At 51.1% G+C, this 27,088-nt stretch overlaps 1 protein-coding gene across 5 annotated transcripts in view; it reads left to right on the top strand.

The window, feature by feature from the left end:
- LOC138286725 (zinc finger protein 525-like) overlaps positions 1 to 27,088 on the top strand; it is a 128,039-nt gene that overhangs the window by 47,348 nt on the left and 53,603 nt on the right. For 3 of the 5 annotated variants that reach the window (XM_069227245.1, XM_069227242.1, XM_069227246.1), the window contains exon 5: positions 13,353 to 13,427. The exons of the other annotated variants lie outside the window; for them this stretch is intronic. In XM_069227245.1, coding sequence (XP_069083346.1) covers positions 13,353 to 13,427 — 75 coding nt within the window. The remainder of the gene's footprint in view (positions 1 to 13,352; positions 13,428 to 27,088) is intronic. 5 annotated transcript variants of the gene reach the window in all.

Here is a 27,088-nt window from a genome sequence, read left to right as displayed (position 1 = left end):
GGCATGGGCAGTCCCAGGTCTGTGTTCCACTATAAAGTCCATTCCCTGTAGGGAGATGGACCACCTCAACAGTTTAGGATTTTCACCTTTCATTTGCATCAGCCATTTGAGAGGTCTGTGGTCAGTTTGAACTAGGAAGTGAGTCCCAAAGAGGTATGGTCTCAGCTTCTTCAGGGACCAAACCACAGCAAAGGCCTCCCTCTCAATGGCACTCCAACGCTGCTCCCTGGGGAGTAACCTCCTGCTAATGAAAGCAACAGGTTGGTCAAGGCCATCATCATTTGTTTGGGACAAAACTGCCCCTATCCCATGTTCAGAGGCATCTGTCTGCACAATGAACTGCTTAGAATAATCTGGAGCTTTTAGAACTGGTGCTGAGCACATTGCTTGTTTCAGGGTGTCAAAGGCCTGTTGGCATTCCACAGTCCAGTTCACTTTCTTGGGCATTTTCTTGGAGGTGAGTTCAGTGAGGGCTGTCACAATGGATCCATATCCCTTCACAAGCCTCCTGTAATACCCAGTCAAGCCAAGGAATGCCCTGACTTGAGTCTGGGTTTTTGGAGCTACCCAGTCCAGAATAGTCTGGATCTTGGGTTGGAGTGGCTGAACTTGGCCTCCACCTACAAGATGGCCCAAGTAAACCACAGTTCCCTGCCCTATCTGGCATTTGGATGCCTTGATAGAGAGGCCTGCAGATTGCAGAGCCTTCAAAACCTTCTTCAGGTGGACCAGGTGATCCTGCCAGGTGGAGCTAAAGACAGCAATATCATCAAGATAAGCTGTGCTAAAGGACTCCAAGCCAGCAAGGACTTGATTCACCAACCTTTGGAAGGTGGCAGGGGCATTCTTTAAACCAAAGGGCATAACAGTAAACTGATAATGCCCATCAGGTGTGGAGAATGCTGTTTTCTCTTTTACTCCAGGTGCCATTTTTATTTGCCAGTACCCTGCTGTCAAGTCAAAGGTACTTAAGAATTTGGCAGCACCTAATTTATCTATGAGCTCATCAGCTCTAGGAATTGGATGAGCATCTGTCTTGGTGACAGAATTGAGCCCTCTGTAGTCCACACAAAACCTCATCTCTTTCTTTCCATCTTTGGTGTGAGGTTTGGGGACTAAGACCACTGGGCTAGCCCAGGGGCTGTCAGAGCGCTCAATTACTCCCAATTCCAGCATCTTGTGGACTTCCACCTTGATGCTTTCCTTAACATGGTCAGATTGTCTAAAGATTTTGTTCTTGACAGGCATGCTGTCTCCTGTGTCCACATCATGGGTACACAGGTGTGTCTGACCAGGGGTTAAGGAGAAGAGTTCAGGAAACTGTTGTAGGACTCTCCTACAATCAGCTTGCTGTTGGCCAGAGAGGGTGTCTGAGTAGATCACTCCATCTACTGAGCCATCTTTTGGGTCTGATGACAGAAGATCAGGGAGAGGTTCACTCTCTGCCTCCTGATCCTCATCTGTTACCATCAACAGATTTACATCAGCCCTGTCATGGAAGAGCTTAAGGCGGTTCACATGGATCACCCTCTTGGGGCTCCTGCTTGTGCCCAGGTCCACCAGGTAGGTGACCTGACTCTTCCTTTCTAGCACTGGGTAAGGGCCACTCCATTTGTCCTGGAGTGCCCTGGGAGCCACAGGCTCCAGAACCCAGACTTTCTGCCCTGGTTGGAACTCAACCAGTGCAGCCTTTTGGTCATACCAAAACTTCTGGAGCTGTTGGCTGGCCTCAAGGTTTTTGGTTGCCTTTTCCATGTACTCTGCCATTCTAGAGCGAAGGCCAAGTACATAGTCCACTATGTCTTGTTTAGGCTCATGAAGAGTCTCCCAGCCTTCTTTAACAAGAGCAAGTGGTCCCCTTACAGGATGACCAAACAGAAGTTCAAAGGATGAGAATCCTACTCCCTTCTGTGGCACCTCTCTGTAAGCGAAAAGCAGACATGGCAAGAGGACTTCCCATCTCCTTTTGAGCTTTTCTGGGAGCCCCATGATCATGCCTTTTAATGTCTTGTTGAATCTCTCAACTAAGCCATTAGTTTGTGGATGGTATGGTGTAGTGAATTTGTAAGTCACTCCACACTCATTCCACATGTGTTTTAGGTATGCTGACATGAAGTTGGTACCTCTGTCAGACACCACCTCCTTAGGGAAACCCACTCTGGTAAAGATACCAATGAGGGCCTTGGCTACTGCAGGGGCAGTAGTCGACCTAAGGGGAATAGCTTCAGGATACCTAGTAGCATGATCCACTACTACTAGGATGTACATATTTCCTGAGGCTGTGGGAGGTTCCAGTGGACCAACTATGTCCACACCCACTCTTTCAAAGGGGACCCCCACCACTGGAAGTGGAATGAGGGGGGCCTTTGGGTGCCCACCTGTCTTACCACTGGATTGACAGGTGGGGCAGGAGAGGCAAAACTCCTTAACCTTCTGGGACATATTGGGCCAGTAGAAGTGGTTGACTAACCTCTCCCACGTCTTGGTTTGTCCCAAATGCCCAGCAAGGGGAATATCATGGGCTAAGGTCAGAATAAACTCTCTGAACGACTGAGGCACTACCACTCTCCTAGTGGCACCAGGTTTGGGGTCTCTGGCCTCAGTGTACAGGAGTCCATCTTCCCAATAGACCCTATGTGTTCCATTTTTCTTGCCCTTGGACTCTTCAGCAGCTTGCTGCCTAAGGCCTTCAAGAGAGGGACAGGTTTCTTGTCCCTTACACAGCTCCTCCCTTGAGGGTCCCCCTGGGCCTAAGAGCTCAACCTGATAAGGTTCAAGTTCCAAAGGCTCAGTTCCCTCAGAGGGCAGAACTTCTTCCTGAGAAGAGAGGTTCCCTTTTTCTGACTGTGTTGCAGTTGGTTTCCCAACTGACTTTCCTTTTCTCTTGGTAGGCTGGGCCATTTTTCCAGACTCCAGCTCTACTTTTTCACCCTGTGCCTTGCATTGTGCTCTTGTTTTTACACACACCAGTTCAGGGATACCCAGCATGGCTGCATGGGTTTTTAGTTCTACCTCAGCCCATGCTGAGGACTCCAGGTCATTTCCAAGCAGACAGTCTACTGGGATGTTTGAGGAGACCACCACCTGTTTCAGGCCATTGACCCCTCCCCATTCTAAAGTTACCATTGCCATGGGATGTGCTTTAGTTTGATTGTCAGCATTGGTGACTGTATACGTTTTTCCAGTCAGGTATTGGCCAGGGGAAACCAGTTTTTCTGTCACCATGGTGACACTGGCACCTGTATCCCTCAGGCCCTCTACACTTGTCCCATTAATAAAGAGCTGCTGCCTGTATTTTTGCATGTTAGGGGGCCAGGCAGCTAGTGTGGCTAAATCCACCCCACCCTCAGAGACTAGAGTAGCTTCAGTGTGGACCCTGATTTGCTCTGGGCACACTGTTGATCCCACTTGGAGACTAGCCATTCCAGTGTTACCTGGATTGGAGTTTGGAGTGGAACTTTTCTTGGGACAGGCCTTGTCTTCAGTTTGGTGTCCAGACTGACTACAGTTTCGACACCAGGCCTTTTTGGGATCAAAGTTTTTACCCTTGTACCCAGGATTGGTTTGTGAAGAGGCTCTGGGCCCACCCTCCTGTGCAGGTTTTTGGGGGCCTTTAGAAGACACTTGACTATTTTTATTTTTGGCTGTCTCACCACCTTTCCCCTGGGGAGGTTTTGTGACCCCTTTCTTTTGGTCACCCCCTGTGGAAGTTTTGGACACCCTAGTCTTGACCCAATGGTCCGCCTTCTTTCCCAATTCTTGGGGAGAAATTGGTCCTAGGTCTACCAGATGCTGATGCAGTTTATCATTGAAACAATTACTTAACAGGTGTTCTTTTACAAATAAATTGTACAGCCCATCATAATTACTTACACCACTGCCTTGAATCCAACCATCTAGTGTTTTTACTGAGTAGTCTACAAAGTCAACCCAGGTCTGGCTCGAGGATTTTTGAGCCCCCCTGAATCTAATCCTATACTCCTCAGTGGAGAATCCAAAGCCCTCAATCAGGGTACCCTTCATGAGGTCATAAGATTCTGCATCTTTTCCAGAGAGTGTGAGGAGTCTATCCCTACACTTTCCTGTGAACATTTCCCAAAGGAGAGCACCCCAGTGAGATCTGTTCACTTTTCTGGTTACACAAGCCCTCTCAAAAGCTGTGAACCATTTGGTGATGTCATCACCATCTTTTATTTAGTTACAATCCCTTTAGGGATTTTCAACATGTCAGGAGAATCTCTGACCCTATTTATGTTGCTGCCACCATTGATGGGTCCTAGGCCCATCTCTTGTCTTTCCCTCTCTATGGCTAGGATCTGTCTTTCCAAAGCCAATCTTTTGGCCATCCTGGCTAACTGGATGTCCTCTTCACTGGAGTTATCCTCAGTGATTTCAGAGGTGTTGGTCTCTCCTGTGAGGGAACCAGCATCTCTGACTATTATTTTTGGAGTCAGGGTTTGAGGGACCCTGTTCTCCCTAGATAGGACTGGTAGGGGGGAATTTTCCTCCAAGTCACTATCCTCTTCCTCTGAGTTGCCACCCTCAGAGGGGTTGGCCTTTTCAAACTCTGCCAAAAGCTCCTGGAGCTGTATTTTGGTAGGTTTGGGGCCCATTGTTATTTTCTTTATTTTACAGAGTGACCTTAGCTCCCTCATTTTAAGATGGAGGTAAGGTGTGGTGTCGAGTTCCACCACAGTCACATCTGTGCTAGACATTTTGCTTCTAAAAGTTGGAATACTTTTTAAGAATCTACAACTGGTTCTAGAATCTAATTCAAACTTTTACAAACTTTTAAACTCTAAAAGAAATGCTAAACAGGATCTAACACAAGGCCCTAGCAGGACTTTTAAGAATTTAGAAAACTTTTCAAATTGCAAAAATCAATTTCTAATGACAATTTTGGAATTTGTCGTGTGATCAGGTATTGGCTGAGTAGTCCAGCAAATGCAAAGTCTTGTACCCCACCGCTGATCCACCAATGTAGGAAGTTGGCTCTGTATGTGCTATTTCAAAGTAAGGAATAGCATGCACAGAGTCCAAGGGTTCCCCTTAGAGGTAAAATAGTGGTAAAAATAGATAATACTAATGCTCTATTTTGTGGTAGTGTGGTCGAGCAGTAGGCTTATCCAAGGAGTAGTGTTAAGCATTTGTTGTACATACACATAGACAATAAATGAGGTACACACACTCAGAGACAAATCCAGCCAATAGGTTTTGTTATAGAAAAATATCTTTTCTTAGTTTATTTTAAGAACCACAGGTTCAAATTTAACATGTAATATCTTGTTTGAAAGGTATTGCAGGTAAGTACATTAGGAACTTTGAATCATTTCAATTGCATGTATACTTTTCAAGTTATTGACAAATAGCTACTTTAAAAGTGGACACTTAGTGCAATTTTCACAGTTCCTGGGGGAGGTAAGTTTTTGTTAGTTTTACCAGGTAAGTAAGACACTTACAGGGTTCAGTTCTTGGTCCAAGGTAGCCCACCGTTGGGGGTTCAGAGCAACCCCAAAGTCACCACACCAGCAGCTCAGGGCCGGTCAGGTGCAGAGTTCAAAGTGGTGCCCAAAACGCATAGGCTAGAATGGAGAGAAGGGGGTGCCCCGGTTCCGGTCTGCTTGCAGGTAAGTACCCGCGTCTTCGGAGGGCAGACCAGGGGGGTTTTGTAGGGCACCGGGGGGGACACAAGCCCACACAGAAATTTCACCCTCAGCAGCGCGGGGGCGGCCGGGTGCAGTGTAGAAACAAGCGTTGGGTTCGCAATGTTAGTCAATGAGAGATCAAGGGATCTCTTCAGCGCTGCAGGCAGGCAAGGGGGGGCTTCCTCTGGGAAACCTCCACTTGGGCAAGGGAGAGGGACTCCTGGGGGTCACTTCTCCAGTGAAAGTCCGGTCCTTCAGGTCCTGGGGGCTGCGGGTGCAGGGTCTTTTCCAGGCGTCGGGACTTAGGTTTCAGAGAGTCGCGGTCAGGGGAAGCCTCGGGATTCCCTCTGCAGGCGGCGCTGTGGGGGCTCAGGGGGGACAGGTTTTGGTACTCACAGTCGTAGAGTAGTCCGGGGGTCCTCCCTGAGGTGTTGGTTCTCCACCAGCCGAGTCGGGGTCGCCGGGTGCAGTGTTGCAAGTCTCACGCTTCTTGCGGGGAGTTGCAGGGTTCTTTAAAGCTGCTTCTTGAAACAAAGTTGCAGTCTTTTTGGAGCAGGTCCGCTGTCCTCGGGAGTTTCTTGTCGTCGAAGCAGGGCAGTCTTCAGAGGTCGCTGGTCCCTTTGGAAGGCGTCGCTGGAGCAGAGTTCTTTGGAAGGCAGGAGACAGGCCGGTGAGTTTCTGGAGCCAAGGCAGTTGTTGTCTTCTGGTCTTCCTCTGCAGGGGTTTTCAGCTGGGCAGTCCTTCTTCTTGTTGTTGCAGGAATCTAATTTCTAGGTTCAGGGAGAGCCCTTAAATACTAAATTTAAGGGCGTGTTTAGGTCTGGGGGGTTAGTAGCCAATGGCTACTAGCCCTGAGGGTGGGTACACCCTCTTTGTGCCTCCTCCCAAGGGGAGGGGGTCACAATCCTAACCCTATTGGGGGAATCCTCCATCTGCAAGATGGAGGATTTCTAAAAGTTAGAGTCACCTCAGCTCAGGACACCTTAGGGGCTGTCCTGACTGGCCAGTGACTCCTCCTTGTTGCTTTCTTTGTTCCCTCCAGCCTTGCCGCCAAAAGTGGGGGCCGTGGCCGGAGGGGGCGGGCAACTCCACTAAGCTGGAGTGCCCTGCTGGGCTGTGACAAAGGGGTGAGCCTTTGAGGCTCACCGCCAGGTGTTACAGCTCCTGCCTGGGGGAGGTGTTAGCATCTCCACCCAGTGCAGGCTTTGTTACTGGCCTCAGAGTGACAAAGGCACTCTCCCCATGGGGCCAGCAACATGTCTCTAGTGTGGCAGGCTGCTGGAACTAGTCAGCCTACACAGACAGTCGGTTAAGTTTCAGGGGGCACCTCTAAGGTGCCCTCTGTGGTGTATTTTACAATAAAATGTACACTGGCATCAGTGTGCATTTATTGTGCTGAGAAGTTTGATACCAAACTTCCCAGTTTTCAGTGTAGCCATTATGGTGCTGTGGAGTTCGTGTTTGACAAACTCCCAGACCATATACTCTTATGGCTACCCTGCACTTACAATGTCTAAGGTTTTGTTTAGACACTGTGGGGGTACCATGCTCATGCACTGGTACCCTCACCTATGGTATAGTGCACCCTGCCTTAGGGCTGTAAGGCCTGCTAGAGGGGTGACTGACCTATACTTGCATAGGCAGTGAGAGGCTGGCATGGCACCCTGAGGGGAGTGCCATGTCGACTTACTCGTTTTGTTCTCACCAGCACACACAAGCTGGCAAGCAGTGTGTCTGTGCTGAGTGAGAGGTCTCCAGGGTGGCATAAGACATGCTGCAGCCCTTAGAGACCTTCCTTGGCATCAGGGCCCTTGGTACTAGAAGTACCAGTTACAAGGGACTTATCTGGATGCCAGGGTCTGCCAATTGTGGATACAAAAGTACAGGTTAGGGAAAGAACACTGGTGCTGGGGCCTGGTTAGCAGGCCTCAGCACACTTTCAATTGTAAACATAGCATCAGCAAAGGCAAAAAGTCAGGGGGCAACCATGCCAAGGAGGCATTTCCTTACAACCACTAAGCCCGATAGACCTCCGAACTCGGTTAGCAGTGATATTACTGAGGGGACAGCATCCTGCCCTTTCCGAACATATATTAATGCATCGTCTGCATATAACGATATTGTGTGGTGGACCCCATTTCTAACTATCCCCCAACTCTGTGCCATGGAGCGTACCCTTGCCGCAAGTGGCTCCATTGCTATTGCAAATAACAATGGGGATAGTGGACAACCCTGTCTTGTGCCTCTTGTAATTGAAAAACTGTCGGAAATTACCCCGCCCGTCTTCACCCTGGCTTGAGGGTCCGAGTATAATGTCCGAACCCAGCGTATGTAATTGGGGCCTATTCCCATACGCTCCTTTGTGGTCAGCAGGTAGTCCCACTCGAGCATATCGAACGCCTTTTCAATATCCAGTGAGAGCACCATTTCTTCGTGTGCGTCTGAGGGGGTAACACCCATTATGGACAGTAATCTACGGATATTTAAAAAGGTGTTACGCTTTGGTATAAAGCCATTTTGGTCGTCGTGTATTATAGTGTGCATGATAGGAGCTAGTCTATTTGCCAGAATTTTGCCTAATATTTTACAGTCTACATTTAGGAGCGATAGTGGTCTGTAGGATTTAACTTCTGTGGGGTCAGGCCCTTGTTTGGGGATCACCACTATCAAGGCTTCTCTCTCTGATGAGGGGAGATTCTCTATTGCCCACGCTTCCTCAAACACCTTCAGCAGATGGGGCTTTAGGGAGGACAAGTAAGCCGTGTAGTATTCTAGTGGGAGGCCATCCGCACCAGGTACTTTATTCCTGGGCATCTGCGCTAAGGCAGATTCTATTTCTCCCAGTGACAGGGGGACCTCCAGGAGTTCCCTGTCGGTTTGTGTTAGCTGTGGTAGGACAGAGCCCGACAGAAAGGATTCGAGTTGCGAGGGGGTGCACAATGTGCGTTTAGTGTATAGCTGCGAGTAGTATTCTCTGAACCTTTCGTTTATCTCAGCTTGTGTAGTGGACATATCGTGTATGTCAGTACGTATGGCTCCGATTGGGGGTTGCTGTCTATCCTCGCGCAGTAGCCACGCCAGCATTCTGCTTGACCTGTCCCCTTCTGTTTGTAGACGCATTAGATGATAGTTATAGTCGTGACATTGGAGTTTGCTGTCTGCCTCATTATATTTTGTGCGCTGTGCTTTTAGGGCTGTGTAAGGGATCTCACCACGTGCTACTGCTATTTCTGCCTCTCTTAGCTCTTTTTCTAGTTTGCAAATTTCCATCTGTAGTGTACGTCTTACTCCCCACGTAGACGACATGCAAAAACCGCGGACCACTACCTTATGTGCATCCCATTCTATCGCGCGTACGTTGCCGTCATGGCATTTGCCTCCCAGTATTGGCTTAATGTGGATTTCAGCGTTTCAGCAAATGCTTGGTCTTGCAGGGCTGCTACTTGGAATCGCCAGGTGGGAATCGCCTGCCGTGTCTTGCCCCAGTTCAGTATTATTCTCTGTCGTGTGTGATCTGACAGAGTTTTTGCTAGGTATTTTGGCTCCCCAAGCAGTGCTCCTATATCCTGAGTGCCCCAAATTATGTCTATTCTAGTGTGGGTTTTGTGCGGCATGGAGTAGAATGAGTATTCCCGCTGTTGCGGGTGTCTTAGGTGCCATAAGTCATATAATCCCATAGTATTCGCCCATTCCTGCAACGGACCTGGGGATTTCCTATGCAGCGTGGAGCTTGCCTGAGCGTGGGATCTATCTAATGATGCATTCGGGGTGCTGTTAAAATCTCCTCCCCACAGGGTGGGAGCCATTGGATTTGTCAATAGTGTCGGTGTGAGAGAGCCCAAGAATCCTACATTTCCGGTGTTTGGAGCATATACCCCAACCACCGCTAGCTGTCTGCCATCTAATTGGCCCTCCTCTACTACGTATCTCCCGCCTTGGTCTATCTTGTGTGCCGATACTTGATATGGGACCCCGGGTGCGATCCAGATCAGCACCCCCCTTGCAAAAGCCGAATACGTGGTACCTATAAGCTGACCACCACCACCACCACGCGCAGCACCCGCAAGTCCGGCTATAGCATGTGCGTTTATTGCAGTATGGCAATGTGTGCTCCCTAAGGCGTGCATATACTCCGGATCGTTTAGTCTGTGTGCCCAGGCCCCTCACATTCCATGTTACCATAAAAAATTGGTTTATATTGTTACCCCTGTGTGTCCCCATTTGGGTGTGTGGGGTAGCACATTGTGTTTAGGATGTTGTCTCTGTGCCTAGTCCTCTTTATCAATACTCCTTTAGCACTGTCTTTTATTAGAGGGGTCGTGCGCTCCGTTTTCCTCTGTGTTTTAAGTGAATCCGGCGTATGTGTATAAACTAAACTACTAAACCCAACCTCCCCAAATGAAACCCCAACCCCGCTAACTATTTGTGCACAACTTCTAAACCTATAAATGTGATATACAACCCGCATCCGATTGGATTTCCGTGGAAGAGTGGTCATATATGCCAGATGTGACTCCTTGCGGGGCTCACATCTTACCGCAGACTGAGTCTGCCAATATCATTGGGTGCCCCCTGGTTTTGTGTGCGGTCTGCGCTCCGTCCCCGCACCCCCCCTACCCCCAGGCCGTCCCCTCACAGTTTCCAATGCTTTCATACCATAGTCACTCATTGCTGATTGCGCTTTAGCCTCAGCGCTCATCTTCTCCCCGGAGTAGGGGGCACGCCCGGCGCTGTAGAGCCTTCAGTTCTGATGACGCCAGTCCATGGGGGCTGTTGGGTGTGTTTAGAGTTCGTCAGCTGATCTGGGGGTGATTCTCGGCCCTCCTAGCTCGCCTGTTATCGTGGATACGGAACTTGCTGCGTCCGATTCTGTGCCCGTCTCAGGGGGTTCTCTGACCGAGGTGAAGCTACTCTGCATTAGCAGAGGTGTCTCTTTCAGTATTCTTGCTCTTTCTTCTGCCGCCTGACGGTCATTTGGTTGGCCTCTAGTTCGCCTCTTGGTCCGTTTTCTTGAGGTAGATGTTTGCCACTCCTCATCCCCCTCTAAGTCTTCTCTTGTTCGGGCAAGGCCCTTGGCATGTAGCCAGGTCCAGGCGTCTTCTGGTGTGGTGAATATGTGGGTGCGGTCTTCCGACACCACCCTCAGCTTCGTGGCGAATAGCAAGGCGTACTTTATATTATGTTCTCGTAGCCGCAGTTTAATTTTTGCATAGGAGTTCCGTTGGTTCTGCACCTCCTGCGTGAAGTCTGGGTAGGCATTAATAGTCGAGTCCTCGTACTTGTAAGGGCCTTTATTGCGGAACTGTTGTAATATTGCGTCTCGTCCCTGAAGTTGAGGAATCTGGCGATCACAGGTCTAGGTGACTGGCCTGGGGCCGGTGGTCTGCCCGGCACTCTGTACGCCCGTTCTACCGAGAAGAACTTGGGTGGGGCCCTGTTCAGTACCTCTTTGATGAGCCATTGTTCCAAAGCAATTTCCGCGTCAGGTTGTCGCATCGCTTCTGGAAACCCTAAAAAGCGAATGTTGTTGCGGCGCGCCCTGCTCTCTGACTCTTCCGCTCTTCTCCAGAGCACCTTCAGCTCTGCGTCCATTCGCTGGATCTGTTTTCGATTGTCCTGGGCCATAGGGGATATTTCAGATAGCCCTTCCTCGTTCGATTTCACTCTTTCCGTTAGTTTGCGGTGATCTACTCGCAGGAGGCTCAGATCTTGTGAAACTGCATCTATCCTATTTTCCAATGATGATTTAGTGTCCATTATTGCCTGTAGCACTTTCTCAAACTGCGCGGAGTGCGCCACTAGAGTATTCTCCAAGGACTGTAGGGACGGGTTGGACTGTTGGTCGTTGGGCGTTGTGCCAGTAGTGTTGCGGTCCAGGTGTTTGGTTGATTTGGTCCTTCCAGCCATTGTGACTATCTAGGAGTTTCCTTGCGGGACGTTGTTGTGTGCGGCTTAGCACCAGTTTCCCGAAGGGGGATCAGCTTCTCAACTACTGTTTTCCGAGTGGTATGCTCTCTTTTCTGCCCCCTTTATGGCGTTGGTTAGTTGTGCCCCAGCTGGGTTTATTCTTGATTTCCGAGTATTTCCAGTGCAGCCTGTGGAGAGGTGGACGCGCCAGGTCCCTGTAGGTTGGATTGCTGCTCCCGCCACGTGGATAAGTCCGCTAGGCGCCCAGTTAGGGTTCAGCATGCCACCAGAGCTATGGGAGCTTTATGCATCCTCTGTCCCGCAGGCCTCCCCGCCGGGCAGCTCAGCCGGTAGGGGGCGGGTCTTTTGAGGCGAGTCGTGGCGGTGTCCCCCGCGGTTACCGGCGGCCCGTCGGAAGAGCAAGGCTCCCACTTTATGGGAAGTTAAGTCGAGGGGGAGGGGGAGGCCCGGCATCTATCTTTCGCGATCCTCCTCCAGGGTGTACCTCGCTTGAGGCTGAGGCCGACGCTGCACCACCCGTGTGTGCAGAGGTGAAGCTCCACTCCAGCTCAGCCAGCCTCATGCAGCTCGCTGGAGATCATCTTCTGCAGGCAGGGATGCCGGGGGGGGGGGGGGGGCAAACAACAGTGCTTCCCCTCAGTCTGGGTCCCTGCAACCCCAGATGCGCACCCTCCTCACCTCAGTCTCCCCCGGTGGGCGCCGTTTCACTCTCAGGCCCTCCTGAGCCCAGATCCACAGCAGGGGCCCTCAATATCCTTGTGGGGCCGTCTTCTCTATCGTTTGCACACTCCCCCTGGGCCAGACTAGGCCCCTGCGGGACCCGTGTTGAGCTCCGGCGTCTCCGCCTCCACTGGGGCGGGTAGGGGGGGTTCGAGTCCTTTGTTTCGACGCCCGCGCGGCATGCACCACCCTGGGGGCGGGGGCGAAGGTTCTTCCTGCAGTTTCCCTGCTTGTGCGGGCCTCCGGCCCAGCCGGCCAGAAGGTGCCGGCGTCAGGTGTCTCCCGGCCGCAGCGCACCCGGTCCGGCTGCCTCGCTCGGTTCGCGCGGGCAAGCCGGGCCGCGGCTCGGCAACCTCCGGGCTTGCGCTGGGCCCCCGACCGCCCACCTCGCGTTCCGGGTAGGACGGGGAGCCCGCTGGGTTCTGCTGCGCTCTCCAGACGATCCGCCGCCCTCGAGCCGAGCCGAAAGTGTCGGGGGCGCCCTGCAGGATATTTTTCGGCAGGCCCTGGACGGAGCAGTCGCTCAGGCGTCCATCCCGGCCGCCATTTTGGCCACTCCCCCGCCATTTCTTCTATTTATTTACAACAGTAAAGCAGTGAAAACGATTGATGTGAATCTGGGGTGGTAACGACAAGTTATTGAATGCAGATGTACTCCGTGACTTACTAACTGGAGCACCATTGTTGTTCGCATTTGTTAGTTTAAATAAATTAATTGTTTGCTTCTTTTGCTATTAATGTAAATTAGACAAGGTTTTTGTTCATCCCCTTCAGGGCCACAGGGTCTTCTAGATGAGAAGCTGCATGTGAGGCCCTCTCGACAGGCGCTGGTTATCAGCACCTCCCTGGATTCTTTTTTAATAATGACCCTTTAGAACAAAGTGACACACACAGACCATCCCCAGGGTTTAGAAATGGTGTTCCTCGACATTTGAAAGGGTTGCACGCAACCACAAAAGTGTTTCATGTTTGCAGCCTTTATGAGTTATCGCGTGGACCAGCATCTCTTTAACTCGCACTTGTTTTCTTTTCTCGGTTCTGATGTTTCTTTGGCGATAGAAGAAAAGCCGATCTCAGGTTTCCTGGACCATCCCAGCGAGGAGGTTGCAGAAAGCAGCACCGACCCCAACTCAGGTAAGTAACAAACACCCTCAGTGTCCATTGGGAGGGCAAGGGGTGGGGACGGGTGACCCCTTTGAGACGGGTACTGCTGCTTCTACCTTCCAGTGGTGAGAGGGGTCTGAGTGACCCCTGTGAGACGGGCACTGCTGCCTCTACCTTCCAATGCTAAGAGGGGTCAGTCACCCCTCTGAGACAGGCACTGCTGCCTCTCCCTTCCAGTGGTGAGAGGGGTCAGTCACCCCTGTGAGACAGGTACTGCTGCATCTACCTTCCAGTGGTGAGAGGAGTCAGTGACCTCTGTGAGACAGTTACTGTGGACTCTCCCTTCCAGTGGTGAGAGGGGTCAGTCACCCCTCTGAGACAGGCACTGCTGCCTCTCCCTTCTAGTGGTGAGAGGGGTCGGTCACCCCTGTGAGACAGGTACTGCTGCATCTACCTTCCACTGCTAAGAGGGGTCAGTCACCCCTGTGAGACAGGTACTGCTGCCTCTACCTTCCAGTGGTGAGAGGAGTCAGTGACCTCTGTGAGACAGTTACTGTGGACTCTCCCTTCCAGTGGTGAGAGGGGTCAGTCACCCCTCTGAGACAGGCACTGCTGCCTCTCCCTTCTAGTGGTGAGAGGGGTCAGTCACCCCTCTGAGACAGGCACTGCTGCCTCTACCTTCCAGTGCTAAGAGGGGTCAGTCACCCCTCTGAGACAGGCACTGCTGCCTCTACCTTCCAGTGCTAAGAGGGGTCAGTCACCCCTGTGAGACAGGCACTGCTGCCTCTACCTTCCAGTGCTGAGAGGGGTCAGTCACCCCTGTGAGACAGGCACTGCTGCCTCTACCTTCCAGTGCTGAGAGGGGTCAGTCACCCCTGTGAGACAGGCACTGCTGCCTCTACCTTCCAGTGCTGAGAGGGGTCAGTCACCCCTGTGAGACAGGCACTGCTGCCTCTACCTTCCAGTGCTGAGAGGGGTCAGTCACCCCTGTGAGACAGGCACTGCTGCCTCTACCTTCCAGTGCTGAGAGGGGTCAGTCACCCCTGTGAGACAGGCACTGCTGCCTCTCCCTTCCAGTGGTGAGAGGAGTCAGTCACCCCTCTGAGACAGACACTGCTGCCTCTACCTTCCAATGCTAAGAGGGGTCAGTCACCCCTCTGAGACAGGCACTGCTGCCTCTCCCTTCCAGTGGTGAGAGGAGTCAGTCACCCCTGTGAGACAGGCACTGCTGCCTCTCCCTACCAGTGGTGAGAGGAGTCGGTCACCCCTGTGAGACGGTTACTACAGCTTCTACCTTCCAGTGCTGGGACGGGTCTGAGTGACCCCTGTGAGACAGGTACTGCTGCCTCTACCTTCCAATGCTAAGAGGGGTCAGTCACCCCTCTGAGACAGGCACTGCTGCCTCTACCTTCCAATGCTAAGAGGGGTCAGTCACCCCTGTGAGACAGGCACTGCTGCCTCTACCTTCCAATGCTAAGAGGGGTCAGTCACCCCTCTGAGACAGGCACTGCTGCCTCTCCCTTCCAGTGGTGAGAGGGGTCGGTCACCCCTGTGAGACAGGTACTGCTGCATCTACCTTCCACTGCTAAGAGGGGTCAGTCACCCCTGTGAGACAGGTACTGCTGCCTCTCCCTTCCAGTGGTGAGAGGAGTCAGTGACCTCTGTGAGACAGTTACTGTGGACTCTCCCTTCCAGTGGTGAGAGGGGTCAGTCACCCCTCTGAGACAGGCACTGCTGCCTCTCCCTTCTAGTGGTGAGAGGGGTCAGTCACCCCTCTGAGACAGGCACTGCTGCCTCTCCCTTCCAGTGCTAAGAGGGGTCAGTCACCCCTCTGAGACAGGCACTGCTGCCTCTCCCTTCCAGTGCTAAGAGGGGTCAGTCACCCCTGTGAGACAGGTACTGCTGCCTCTACCTTCCAGTGCTAAGAGGGGTCAGTCACCCCTCTGAGACAGGCACTGCTGCCTCTCCCTTCCAGTGGTGAGAGGAGTCAGTCACCCCTGTGAGACAGGCACTGCTGCCTCTCCCTACCAGTGATAAGAGGGGTCAGTCACCCCTCTGAGACAGTTACTGTGGACTCTCCCTTCCAGTGGTGAGAGGGGTCAGTCACCCCTGTGAGACAGTTACTACGGCCTCTACCTTCCAGTGGTGGGAGGAGTCAGTGACCTCTGTGAGACAGGAACTGCTGCCTCCCCCTTCCAATGCTAAGAGGGGTCAATCACCTCTCTGAGACAGGCACTGCTGCCTCTCCCTTCCAGTGGTGGGAGGAGTCAGTGACCTCTGTGAGACAGGTACTGCTGCCTCCCCCTTCCAATGCTAAGAGGGGTCAGTCACCCCTCTGAGACAGGCACTGCTGCCTCTCCCTTCCAGTGGTGAGAGGTGTCTGTCACCCCTGTGAGACAGGCACTGCTGCCTCTCCCTTCCAGTGGTGAGAGGAGTCGGTCACCCCTCTGAGACAGTTACTACAGCTTCTACCTTCCAGTGCTGGGACGGGTCTGAGTGACCCCTGTGAGACAGGTACTGCTGCCTCTACCTTCCAATGCTAAGAGGGGTCAGTCACCCCTCTGAGACAGGCACTGCTGCCTCTACCTTCCAATGCTAAGAGGGGTCAGTCACCCCTGTGAGACAGGCACTGCTGCCTCTACCTTCCAATGCTAAGAGGGGTCAGTCACCCCTCTGAGACAGGCACTGCTGCCTCTCCCTTCCAGTGGTGAGAGGGGTCGGTCACCCCTGTGAGACAGGTACTGCTGCATCTACCTTTCACTGCTAAGAGGGGTCAGTCACCCCTGTGAGACAGGTGCTGCTGCCTCTCCCTTCCAGTGGTGAGAGGAGTCAGTGACCTCTGTGAGACAGTTACTGTGGACTCTCCCTTCCAGTGGTGAGAGGGGTCAGTCACCCCTCTGAGACAGGCACTGCTGCCTCTCCCTTCTAGTGGTGAGAGGGGTCAGTCACCCCTCTGAGACAGGCACTGCTGCCTCTCCCTTCCAGTGCTAAGAGGGGTCAGTCACCCCTGTGAGACAGGTACTGCTGCCTCTACCTTCCAGTGCTAAGAGGGGTCAGTCACCCCTCTGAGACAGGCACTGCTGCCTCTCCCTTCCAGTGGTGAGAGGAGTCAGTCACCCCTGTGAGACAGGCACTGCTGCCTCTCCCTTCCAGTGGTGAGAGGAGTCAGTCACCCCTGTGAGACAGGCACTGCTGCCTCTCCCTACCAGTGATAAGAGGGGTCAGTCACCCCTCTGAGACAGTTACTGTGGACTCTCCCTTCCAGTGGTGAGAGGGGTCAGTCACCCCTGTGAGACAGTTACTACGGCCTCTACCTTCCAGTGGTGGGAGGAGTCAGTGACCTCTGTGAGACAGGAACTGCTGCCTCCCCCTTCCAATGCTAAGAGGGGTCAATCACCTCTCTGAGACAGGCACTGCTGCCTCTCCCTTCCAGTGGTGGGAGGAGTCAGTGACCTCTGTGAGACAGGTACTGCTGCCTCCCCCTTCCAATGCTAAGAGGGGTCAGTCACCCCTCTGAGACAGGCACTGCTGCCTCTCCGTTCCAGTGGTGGGAGGAGTCAGTGACCTCTGTGAGACAGTTACTACGGCCTCTACCTTCCAGTGGTGAGAGGTGTCGGTCACTCCTGTGAGACAGGTACTGCTGCCTCTCCCTTCCAGTGGTGAGAGGTGTCTGTCACCCCTGTGAGACAGGCACTGCTGCCTCTCCCTTCCAGTGGTGAGAGGAGTCGTCACCCCTCTGAGACAGTTACTACAGCTTCTACCTTCCAGTGCTGGGACGGGTCTGAGTGACCCCTGTGAGACAGTTAATACTGCCTCTACCTTCCAGTGGTGAGAGGTGTCGGTCACCCCTCTGAGACAGGCACTGCTGCCTCTCCCTTCCAGTGGTGAGAGGAGTCAGTCACCCCTGTGAGACAGTTACTATGGACTCTCCCTTCCAGTGGTGAGAGGGGTCAGTCACCCCTGTGAGACAGTTACTACGGCCTCTACCTTCCAGTGGTGGGAGGAGTCAGTGACCTCTGTGAGACAGGCACTGCTGCCTCTCCCTTCCAATGCTAAGAGGGGTCAATCACCCCTCTGAGACAGGCACTGCTGCCTCTCCCTTCCAGTGGTGGGAGGAGTCAGTGACCTCTGTGAGACAGTTACTGTGGACTCTCCCTTCCAGTGGTGAGAGGGGTCAGTCACCCCCCTGAGACAGGCACTGCTGCCTCTCCCTTCCAGTGGTGGGAGGGGTCAGGTAGAGAAGAAGCTAGAGTCTGAAGGTCCTAGCGCAGGAGAGGATGGCGGAGGCTGAAAGGGTCTTTGCCAGGGAAAAGCTTGCCTTTGAGGAAAGGAAGCTGACCGTGTAGTATAGCTGTAGAGTTCTAGAATTGCTTTTGCTGCATGTGGAGTACAGTGCCGGCAGCAATTCTGAGTCTGGTGCTAGGAACAACACTTGCATAGGGGGGTGACATACATCAGTGGCTACAGGAGTATGAGAGGGCTCTAACAGTGCGCAGGATCCCTGAGAAGGATTGGGGAACTGGCCTTGGGAGTTTTATTGCTGGTAATGGGAGGGATGCCCTACTGGCCCTGGAAGGGAGAGACAGGCAGAGGTACAACCCAATGAAGGAGGTCCTGATTGCAAAGTATGGAGTCGCCCCTGAAGAGTATAGGTTGATGTTCAGGAGCAGTAGGAAACTGTCTTCGGGGGAGTTTGTGAAGCAGTGTTGCAGAGCACTAGATGGATGGCTCAGCAAACCATTTTGAAGGGCTGTACAATCTGATTGTCAGAGAGAATATGTTCCATTGCTGTTTTCCAGGCCTACGCCAACACCTGTTGGAGTGCAAGTTCTCTGACCCCAGGGAACTTGCAAAGGAGGCAGACCTCTTGGTTAGTACCAGGAGGTCCGGAAGGGCACTGAGAAGTCACCCTAAAGAGAGTGGCTCAGTTTCCCCCCATCTGAGGGACCCAGACAGGTCCCCTTAGAGTGGGGTGGGTGCAGGGTCTCATGTCCCTTCTCGGAATAAGAGGAGAGGTGGTGGTGGGAGACGTCCCAGCTTTCCCTATGCCCAGCCCCCAAACCTGGAGAGTATCCTGAGGGACATCCGCTGGGGGGTGGGGGAGGAGGGCCTGTAGTGTCAGGAGAAATGGGGGGGGTGGGGGAGGGGAGCCTGATACCAGCATCCAAACAGTTCTGCTGTCCACTTTGCAGATGAGGGTGCAGATGTCCAGGTGGAGAGGTAGGTGGAGGAAGGCCTCACTCCTAAACACTGTCCAGCCTCAGGGTATAGACCCTGGTTGGGAGGATTACATTCAGGGTGACACCCCTGACCTGGGTGGAGGGGCGGCTGCCACAAGCATCCCTTCCACTTAGTGTTTTAGGGGTACCATTCCGGATGGGAGGGTGCAGAACTTTAGAAGGGGGCGCAGGGGGAGGAAGGACTTGCGTCTGACCCCGGCTTAGCCCACGAATGCAGAACCTGGGTTGGGAGACCAGTTGCCGGGTGGAACCCCTAAACTGGTGGGAGTGTTGAGCATGACAGCTGACGCCCTAACAGTTATGGATTCTGGGGGTACTGACCCTAAATGGATGGTATGGAACCCCAGAAAGAGGGGCTTGGGAAGGAAAGCCTCACCCTGGCCCTTGTCCAGCATGAAGGTACAAACCCTGGGCTGGAGGGCAGGTCTTGGGGTACCACACTTGAGCTGGTGGGAAGTAGAGTAAAGACAGTGGGCTCTGGGAGCGTAGATGGGGGGATCCAACCGGGTACAGGGTGGCTTAAAACTGGCAAGTGTTGCCCCTGCAGTTGTGTGCCATTGCCCACATTGTATCGCCACAAGCAGGGAAGCCCATCAAGGTGGTGTTTGGTCTATCCTGGCTTTGAGCTGGAGGGTGTTGTGTTGGAAATGGCCCTTTCTGCAGGGCTATCCCATAACTTTTCACCTTTCTCCTCATATTTTTCTGACCCACTCTTTGTTGTCTTTAGGACTCTGGGCACTTTACCACTGCTTATCAGTGCTAATGTGCATGTGCTCTCGTCCCTAAAACCTGGTATAATTGGTTAGCACCTGTTTGACAAATTTAATTTACCTGTAAGTCCCTTATAAACCCAGGGACTGTAAATTAAATTCTACGAGTGGGCCTGCAACGCATATGGCTCCACCCACAGATGTAGCCGTTTGAACTTGCCTCTGGCCTGTCACTTTTACTGCTCCACTGACTTGGCAAGTCAAACCACTTGCCAAACCTGAACTCTCTTTTTACTACACCTAGTCACCCATAAGGGAGGCTCTAGATAGCCATATGGGCAGGGTGCTGTGTATGTGAAAGGTAGGACATATATTTTTATGTGTTACATGTGCTAGTAGTGACTAACAGCCTATTTCGTTTTTCACTGCTGTGAGTGCTGGCCCTCTCATAGATTTGCATTGGGAAATCCCTTATATATGTCTAAGTGGTAATTTCTGATCTATGAGGAGTAGCATGGGCATGTTTGGTATGTTTGGTATGGTAGTGAGAAATCCTGCTTACTGGTGTAGGTGGATTTTACATTACTACTTTAGAAATGCCACTTTTAGAAAGTGGGTATTTCTCTGTGCTTTGCAGCCTGACTCCAATCCACGTCTAGGGCAGAGTGACAGCTCCTCTTATGTGTATACTTTCCAGATAGCCATCCATCAGGGAGGGTTAGGTGTGACAGTTACTTCTGCATTCATCTACATACTGGTGGAGAGGCAGGGTCGTTCACATTTTACACTTGAATAGGCTGTGTCCTGCACTCACAGAAAGGGTTTGTTTACGTCCAACTGATGTCTGGTGCCAGAGTAGGGGAGATGGGAAATTCTTGGAATTGGTTAGATCTGGCTGGAACCTTCTACCACCTTCTGGAAGCTGGGCACCAGGACAATAAATAGAGGGGCTCTCATTTAGAGCACTTTAGGAACTAGGGGAACTGGGAATGAATCTGTCAGAAAGACTACTGGACTGCCCAAAGGACTCATCTGGACTGCTCTATGGTTGCCCTGCTACCTGCTGCTGCTGAGTGGCATAAAGGACTCCCTGGGTTGCTTTTCTGCATGTTGCCCTGCTGACAGCCTGTTCCCTGACTGTGACTTCATTGGCACTACAAGGACTGCCAGTAGGAGCCGACTTTTGACTCCTTATTGTTGTGCGATAGCCTGCCTGCCCAGGTCCCCATTGAGTGCCTCCCAAGGAGCCAACGCAAAGGGAGCGCTTATCGTCTGCTCCTTGGCTCTAACCTAGCACCTGGGGAACGCTTTGTACCTCCATTTTGCTAATGCCCTCCCAAGTGTCACAGGGCTTAGTGGCCTGCCGTGTGCCTTTCTAAATAATGTGCTAAAAGCTGACCTTCGCCCTTGCCTGCCTCAACATTCACAGCGCAAGGCGAGCACTGTTTGCAGGGAGGTCCACGTGGAGCACTTTGTCTTGTTACAAAGAGCTCATAGGAGTGCCTCCTGTACTAGCCTTTGAGCAGCGCATGAAAAGCGCTAGAAGCAGGGAGACAGCACGTGTTGGCCTACAGGTTTGCTGCGCAGGAATCCCCCTCAAGATCCCCTCTCTGATGGGAGAGCTGCGGTGCCAGAGAGAGACACACCGGGGAGGACCGTGCCTCTCCCTAGACTGCAGCTTGCTGAGGTCACCTGCGGCACGAACCACAAGAGAGGAGGGGGGCTGCCCGGGCCTCAGACCGCTGCATCTCTTGCCCTGGAGGATCACTGTGCTGGTCCTGTCGGCGGGGGACAGGCAGCGTGGCCTCAGCCAGACTCCTCGATTCGAATTCAAATCCGAAACTGACTCCCTTCAGGGCGTCCACGCCCCTCTTCAGGCCAGCATCCTCCATCTGGTATCCAGCTATGCAGACCTGATGGAACGGACTCTGTTTCGCTTTTGCCCTCAATACCATTCCAAATTCCCCCACACCGATCAAAACCAGGTGTGTAATTTGTGTCTCTCCCCGACCACAACGCGAAAACCTGCAACACATGTCTATCTTTTCGGTTGAAAAAGATGCTTAGAGACTGAAGAACTCATCAACTGGAAATGGCATCTCGGACTCCAGACGACACACCAGACATCTTCGGGGAGGAGCATTCACAGGAGAAGCTGGAGAAAGAAGAGCCCTTTTCGATCCAAGATTAATTCATGCATTCAAATATCGGGAGTCCTCCAACTGTACTTTCTGAAGTGGGGAACACCTCAAATACACCTATTCGCCACTATGCAAAACTCAAAATGCCAAAACTTTGCATCCACGTACCCTCACTCTCAGTCCAAGGGCAATGCTCTATGGATAAGCTGGTCAGGGATATTTGCTTACCCTTTTTCACCTCTCCAACTCATTCCTTTTCTAGTTCAGAAACTCTAAAATCTTACCTCACCATGATACTTGTTGCTCCCACATGGGCACGTCAGCCATGGTTCACCCCACTTCTGGATCGCTCACTAGTTCCACGCCAGAAGCCCTCCAACTGGCCAGACATTACACAGAATCTGGGACAAATGAGACATCCAGACCCCAATTCACTCGACCTAGCAATATGGCTCCTACGGTCAGAGAATGTGGATATTCACAACTACTGCAAGAAGGTATGGACGTTCTTAAAGAAGCATGTAGACCCACCGCTAGACAGTGTTATGCAGCAAAGTGGAAAAGCTTTGTCTGCTACGGCCAACCCAAAACATTTTTTAAGCCAACTGTTCAAGAGACTGTTTGTTACTTACTCCATTTACAAAAAGCTAATTTAGCTTTAATATTCATTGAGGTCATTTTGCGTCTATAGCTGCATATCTTCAAAACAGACCGCATACTTCTTTATTTAGGATTACAGTAATTAAGTTATTTACGGAAGGGCTTAATAGTCATTCCACCAAGGGTCCCTCTTGCACCATCCCAGAACCTTAGCATTGTTCTCACAAGGCTCATGAGTCCCCCTTTTGGGCCACTACATTCGTGTCCCTTACAATTCCCACCATGGAAGGTAGCTTTTCTGGTGGCTATCACTTCCCTACGACATGTAAGTGAGCACCAGGCTTTAACCCTGAAAGAACCATTCTTCCAGATTCACAAAGAAAAAGTAGTTCTTTGAATTAATCCTAAATTCCTATCGAAGGTAGTTTCCCAATTTCATGTCAATCAGTAGCTACCAGTTTTCTTTCCCCAACCGGACTCTGTGGCGGAAAGGGCTCTACACACTCTTGATGTAAAAAGGGCTCTTATTTATTAAATAGCTAGAACCAAACTGTTCAGGAAAACTAAACAACTTTTTGTGGCCTTTTCAATGCCCCACAAATGAAATTCTATATCAAAAGCTGGTATACCTAGGTGGATAGTCAAGTGTATTCAAAGTTGTTATGCTAAAGCAAAACAAAACTGACCTCACACCCAGAGCGCACACTGCTAGGAAGAAGAGTGCTTCAATGGCTTTCATAGGGAACATACCTATAGCAGATACATAATCTATACCACATACCTGTACAAAACCTTGTTGTGTAGATCCACTAGCAAGGCAGCAAGTCAATGTTGGCCAAAGAGTACTTAGGACACTTCCAAACAGTTGCAACTTCCGCAGGCTCTCCACTGCTTTATGGAGGGACTGCTTTTCAGTCTATGCACAGCATGTGTATCTACAGCTACACATGCCATTGAATGGAAAATGTTACTTACCAGTAGACCTCTGTTTGTGGCATGTAGTGCTATTGATTCGCATGCGCCCTCTCTCCTCCCTGTACGCCTGCAGCCGTTGCAATTGTTAATATGTAAATATTGTATGTTTGTGTGTGTGTGTGTGTATGTATAAGTGTGTGTGTATATATATATGTTCGGTGGCATGTGTAGCTGCAGATACACATGCTGTGCACATCCCGCCATCTGGTGTTGGGCTCGGAGTGTTACAAGTTGTTTTTCTTCGAAGAAGTCTTTTCGAGTCACGAGATCGAGGGACTCCTCCCACTTCGGCTCCATTGCGCATGGGCGTCGACTCCATCTTAGATTGTTTTTTTTCCGCCATCGGGTTCGGACGTGTTCCTTTTCGCTCCGTGTTTCGGGTCGGAAAGTTAGTTAGAATCTCGGACAAATCGTTGGTATTGTTTGCGTTCGGTATCGGGTTAGTTATAACAAATCAACACCGACTTTTGAAGAGCTCCGGTGGCCCTTTGGGGTTTTTTCGATTCCCCCCGTCGGGGCCTGGTCGGCCCGGCCACGTGTCTCTTCAAGGCTGGTGGAACGGACCCCATTCCGCTTCTGCCCAAAATGCCATAACAAGTATCCATATACAGATCAGCATCTGGTCTGTAACTTGTGTCTGTCTCCAGAGCACAAGGAGGATACCTGTGAAGCCTGTCGAGCGTTTCGGTCGAGGAAGACATTAAGAGACCGAAGAACAAGAAGACTGCAGATGGCGTCGGCAGGACAAGGGCGTTTCCAGGAGGAAGAAGAAAGTTTTTCCATCCATGAATCGGACTCGGACGAGCTCGATCCCGAAGAAACGCCGAAAACCATGAGTAAGACGTCGAAACATAAAACTTACGAGAAGACAACAAAAGCCCAGGGGACGCCACCGCCAGCAGGCCATGGCTTAACCCGAAAAATAGGTGACCGATCATCGGCACCGAAAAAGGGCACGCTGGTGGCGAAGTCATCCGACTCCGGTCGAGATACCGCCACACAGCAATCTCGGGCTCGAGATAGTGACTCCGAGCAGGTTCGGCACCGAAATGAGTCGGCACCGAGAGACCACGACAAAACAAAAAAGATTTCGTCGGAACCGAAAAAAGTAGCCGAAAAGGTTTCGATACAGAAACATCCGGCTTAGGAACCGAAATCAAGTTCCTACACAGAGGAACAAGGACTGTCCTCACAAATGAAAAAACATACAATTGGACAGGAATTAGAGGCAATGTAGCTGGACTACACCCAAAGACTGCTCCACATCCAAAAAGAAACGGGAAAGATCAGCACTCTCCCTCCTATTAGGATGAAACGCAAACTGGCCTTCCAAGAGAAAGACAAGCAGCCACAGGCAAAGGTGGCTAAACAAGTAACCCCGCCACCATCTCCACAATGCTCTCCGCAACCATCACCGGTAGCCACTCCACCTATGATGCAGTCCCCGACCCACACAGGGATGAGTCAAGATGACCCTGACGCATGGGACCTTTATGATGCACCAGTGTCAGATAATAGTCCTGACTGTTATCCAGCTAGACTGTCGCCACCAGAAGATAGTACATCCTACGCACAAGTGGTGTCGAGAGCAGCGGCATTTCATAATGTCAGCCTACATGCAGAGCCCATTTAAGACGACTTCCTATTTAATACACTGTCGTCCACACACAGCCAGTACCAGAGTCTTCCCATGCTACCTGGGATGCTCAAACACTCCGAACAAGTGTTTCAGGAGCCTGTAAAAGGAAGGACCATTACTCCAAGAGTGGAGAAAAAATATAAACCGCCACCAACAGACCCCGTGTACATCACACAACAGCTAACACCTGACTCAGTTGTGGTAGGGGCAGCTCGCAAAAGAGCAAACTCACATACTTCAGGAGATGCACCACCTCCAGATAAGGAAAGTCGCAAATTCGACGCAGCAGGCAAAAGGGTGGCGGCACAGGCAGCAAACCAGTGGTGTATTGCAAATTCACAGGCTTTGCTGGCCAGATATGATAGGGCTCATTGGGACGAAATGCAACATTTAATAGAACATTTGCCCAAGGAGTTCCACAAAAGAGCACAGCAAGTAGTTGAAGAAGGACAGAGTATCTCCAACAATCAGATACGGTCAGCTATGGATGCTGCAGACACAGCTGCTAGGACTGTCAACACAGCAGTGACAATAAGGAGACATGCATGGCTGCGTACATCAGGATTTAAACCAGAAATACAGCAAGCTGTGCTCAATATGCCATTTAACGGACAGCAGTTGTTTGGGCCGGAGGTGGACACTGCTATCGAAAAACTTAAGGACACTGACACGGCCAAAGCCATGGGCGCACTCTACTCCCCACAGAGCAGAGGCACATTTTGAAAAACACAGTTTCGAGGGGGGTTTCGAGGGCAAAGCACAGAACCCACAACCTCACAAACAAGGCCCACTTATCAGAGCCAATATATGCGTGGAAGTTTTCGGGGACAATATAGAGGGGGACAGTTCCAAAAGAATAGAGGAAAGTTCCAAAGTCCCAAAACTCCTCAAAATAAGCAGTGACTTACAAGTCACACATCCCCAACACATAACACCAGTGGGGGGGAGACTAAGCAAGTTTTACAAACATTGGGAGGAAATAACAACAGATACTTGGGTCCTGGCAACTATCCAGCATGGTTATTGTATAGAATTTCTCAAATTCCCTCCAAACGTCCCACCGAAAACACACAATATGTCAAAACAACATATAGATCTTCTAGGACTAGAAGTTCAGGCGTTGCTACAAAAAGAAGCAATAGAATTAGTACCAAACCAACAGAAAGGAACAGGAGTTTACTCTCTGTACTTTCTCATACCCAAAAAAGACAAGAGTCTGAGACCTATATTAGATCTCAGAACATTAAATACCTACATCAAATCAGATCACTTTCACATGGTGACATTACAGGACGTAATCCCACTGCTCAAACAACAAGACTACATGACAACACTAGACCTAAAGGATGCGTACTTCCATATACCGATACATCCTTCACACAGAAAGTACTTAAGGTTTGTATTCCAGGGGGTACACTACCAATTCAAGGTGTTGCCGTTCGGAATAACAACTGCGCCCAGAGTTTTTACAAAATGCCTAGCAGTCGTAGCTGCACATATCAGAAGGCAGCGAATACATGTGTTCCCGTACCTAGACGATTGGTTAATCAAAACAAACACGCTAGAACGGTGTTCACAACACACAAAGTATGTCATAGAAACCCTCCACAAACTAGGTTTCTCAATCAACTACACAAAGTCACACCTTCTGCCGTGTCAAACACAGCCATACGTAGGGGCGACAATCAACACAGCAAAAGGGATTGCCACGCCAAGCCCACAAAGGGTTCAGGCATTTCACAATGTAATACAGGCCATGTATCCAAATAAAAAAATACAAGTCAAAAAAGTAATGAAACTCCTAGGCATGTTGTCTTCATGCATAGCCATTGTCCCAAACGCAAGGTTGCACATGCGGCCCTTACAACAGTGCCTAGCATCACAGTGGTCACAGGCACAGGGTCAAATTCTTGATCTGGTGTTGGTAGACCGCCAAACATACACCTCGCTTCAATGGTGGAACAGTATAAATTTAAACCAAGGGCGGCCTTTCCAAGACCCAGTGCCACAATACGTAATAACAACAGATGCCTCCATGATAGGGTGGGGAGCACACCTCAATCAATACCGCATCCAAGGACAATGGGACATACAGCAAAAACAGTTTCACATAAATCACTTAGAACTATTGGCAGTATTTCTAGCGCTGAAAGCATTTCAACCCATAATAAGCTACAAACACATCCTTGTCAAAACAGACAACATGACAACGATGTATTACCTAAACAAACAGGGAGGCACACACTCAACACAGTTGTGTCTCCTGGCACAGAAAATATGGCATTGGGCGATTCACAACCACATTCTCCTAATAGCACAATTTATTCCAGGAATTCAGAACCAGATAGCGGACAATCTTTCTCGGGATCACCAACAGATCCACGAG

This window comes from Pleurodeles waltl, chromosome 3_2 (genome assembly GCF_031143425.1).
Source record: "Pleurodeles waltl isolate 20211129_DDA chromosome 3_2, aPleWal1.hap1.20221129, whole genome shotgun sequence".
Lineage (NCBI taxonomy): Eukaryota > Metazoa > Chordata > Amphibia > Caudata > Salamandridae > Pleurodeles > Pleurodeles waltl.
The sequence above is the reverse complement of the archived record's forward strand: the minus strand, read 5'-3'. Positions and strand labels throughout refer to the sequence as shown.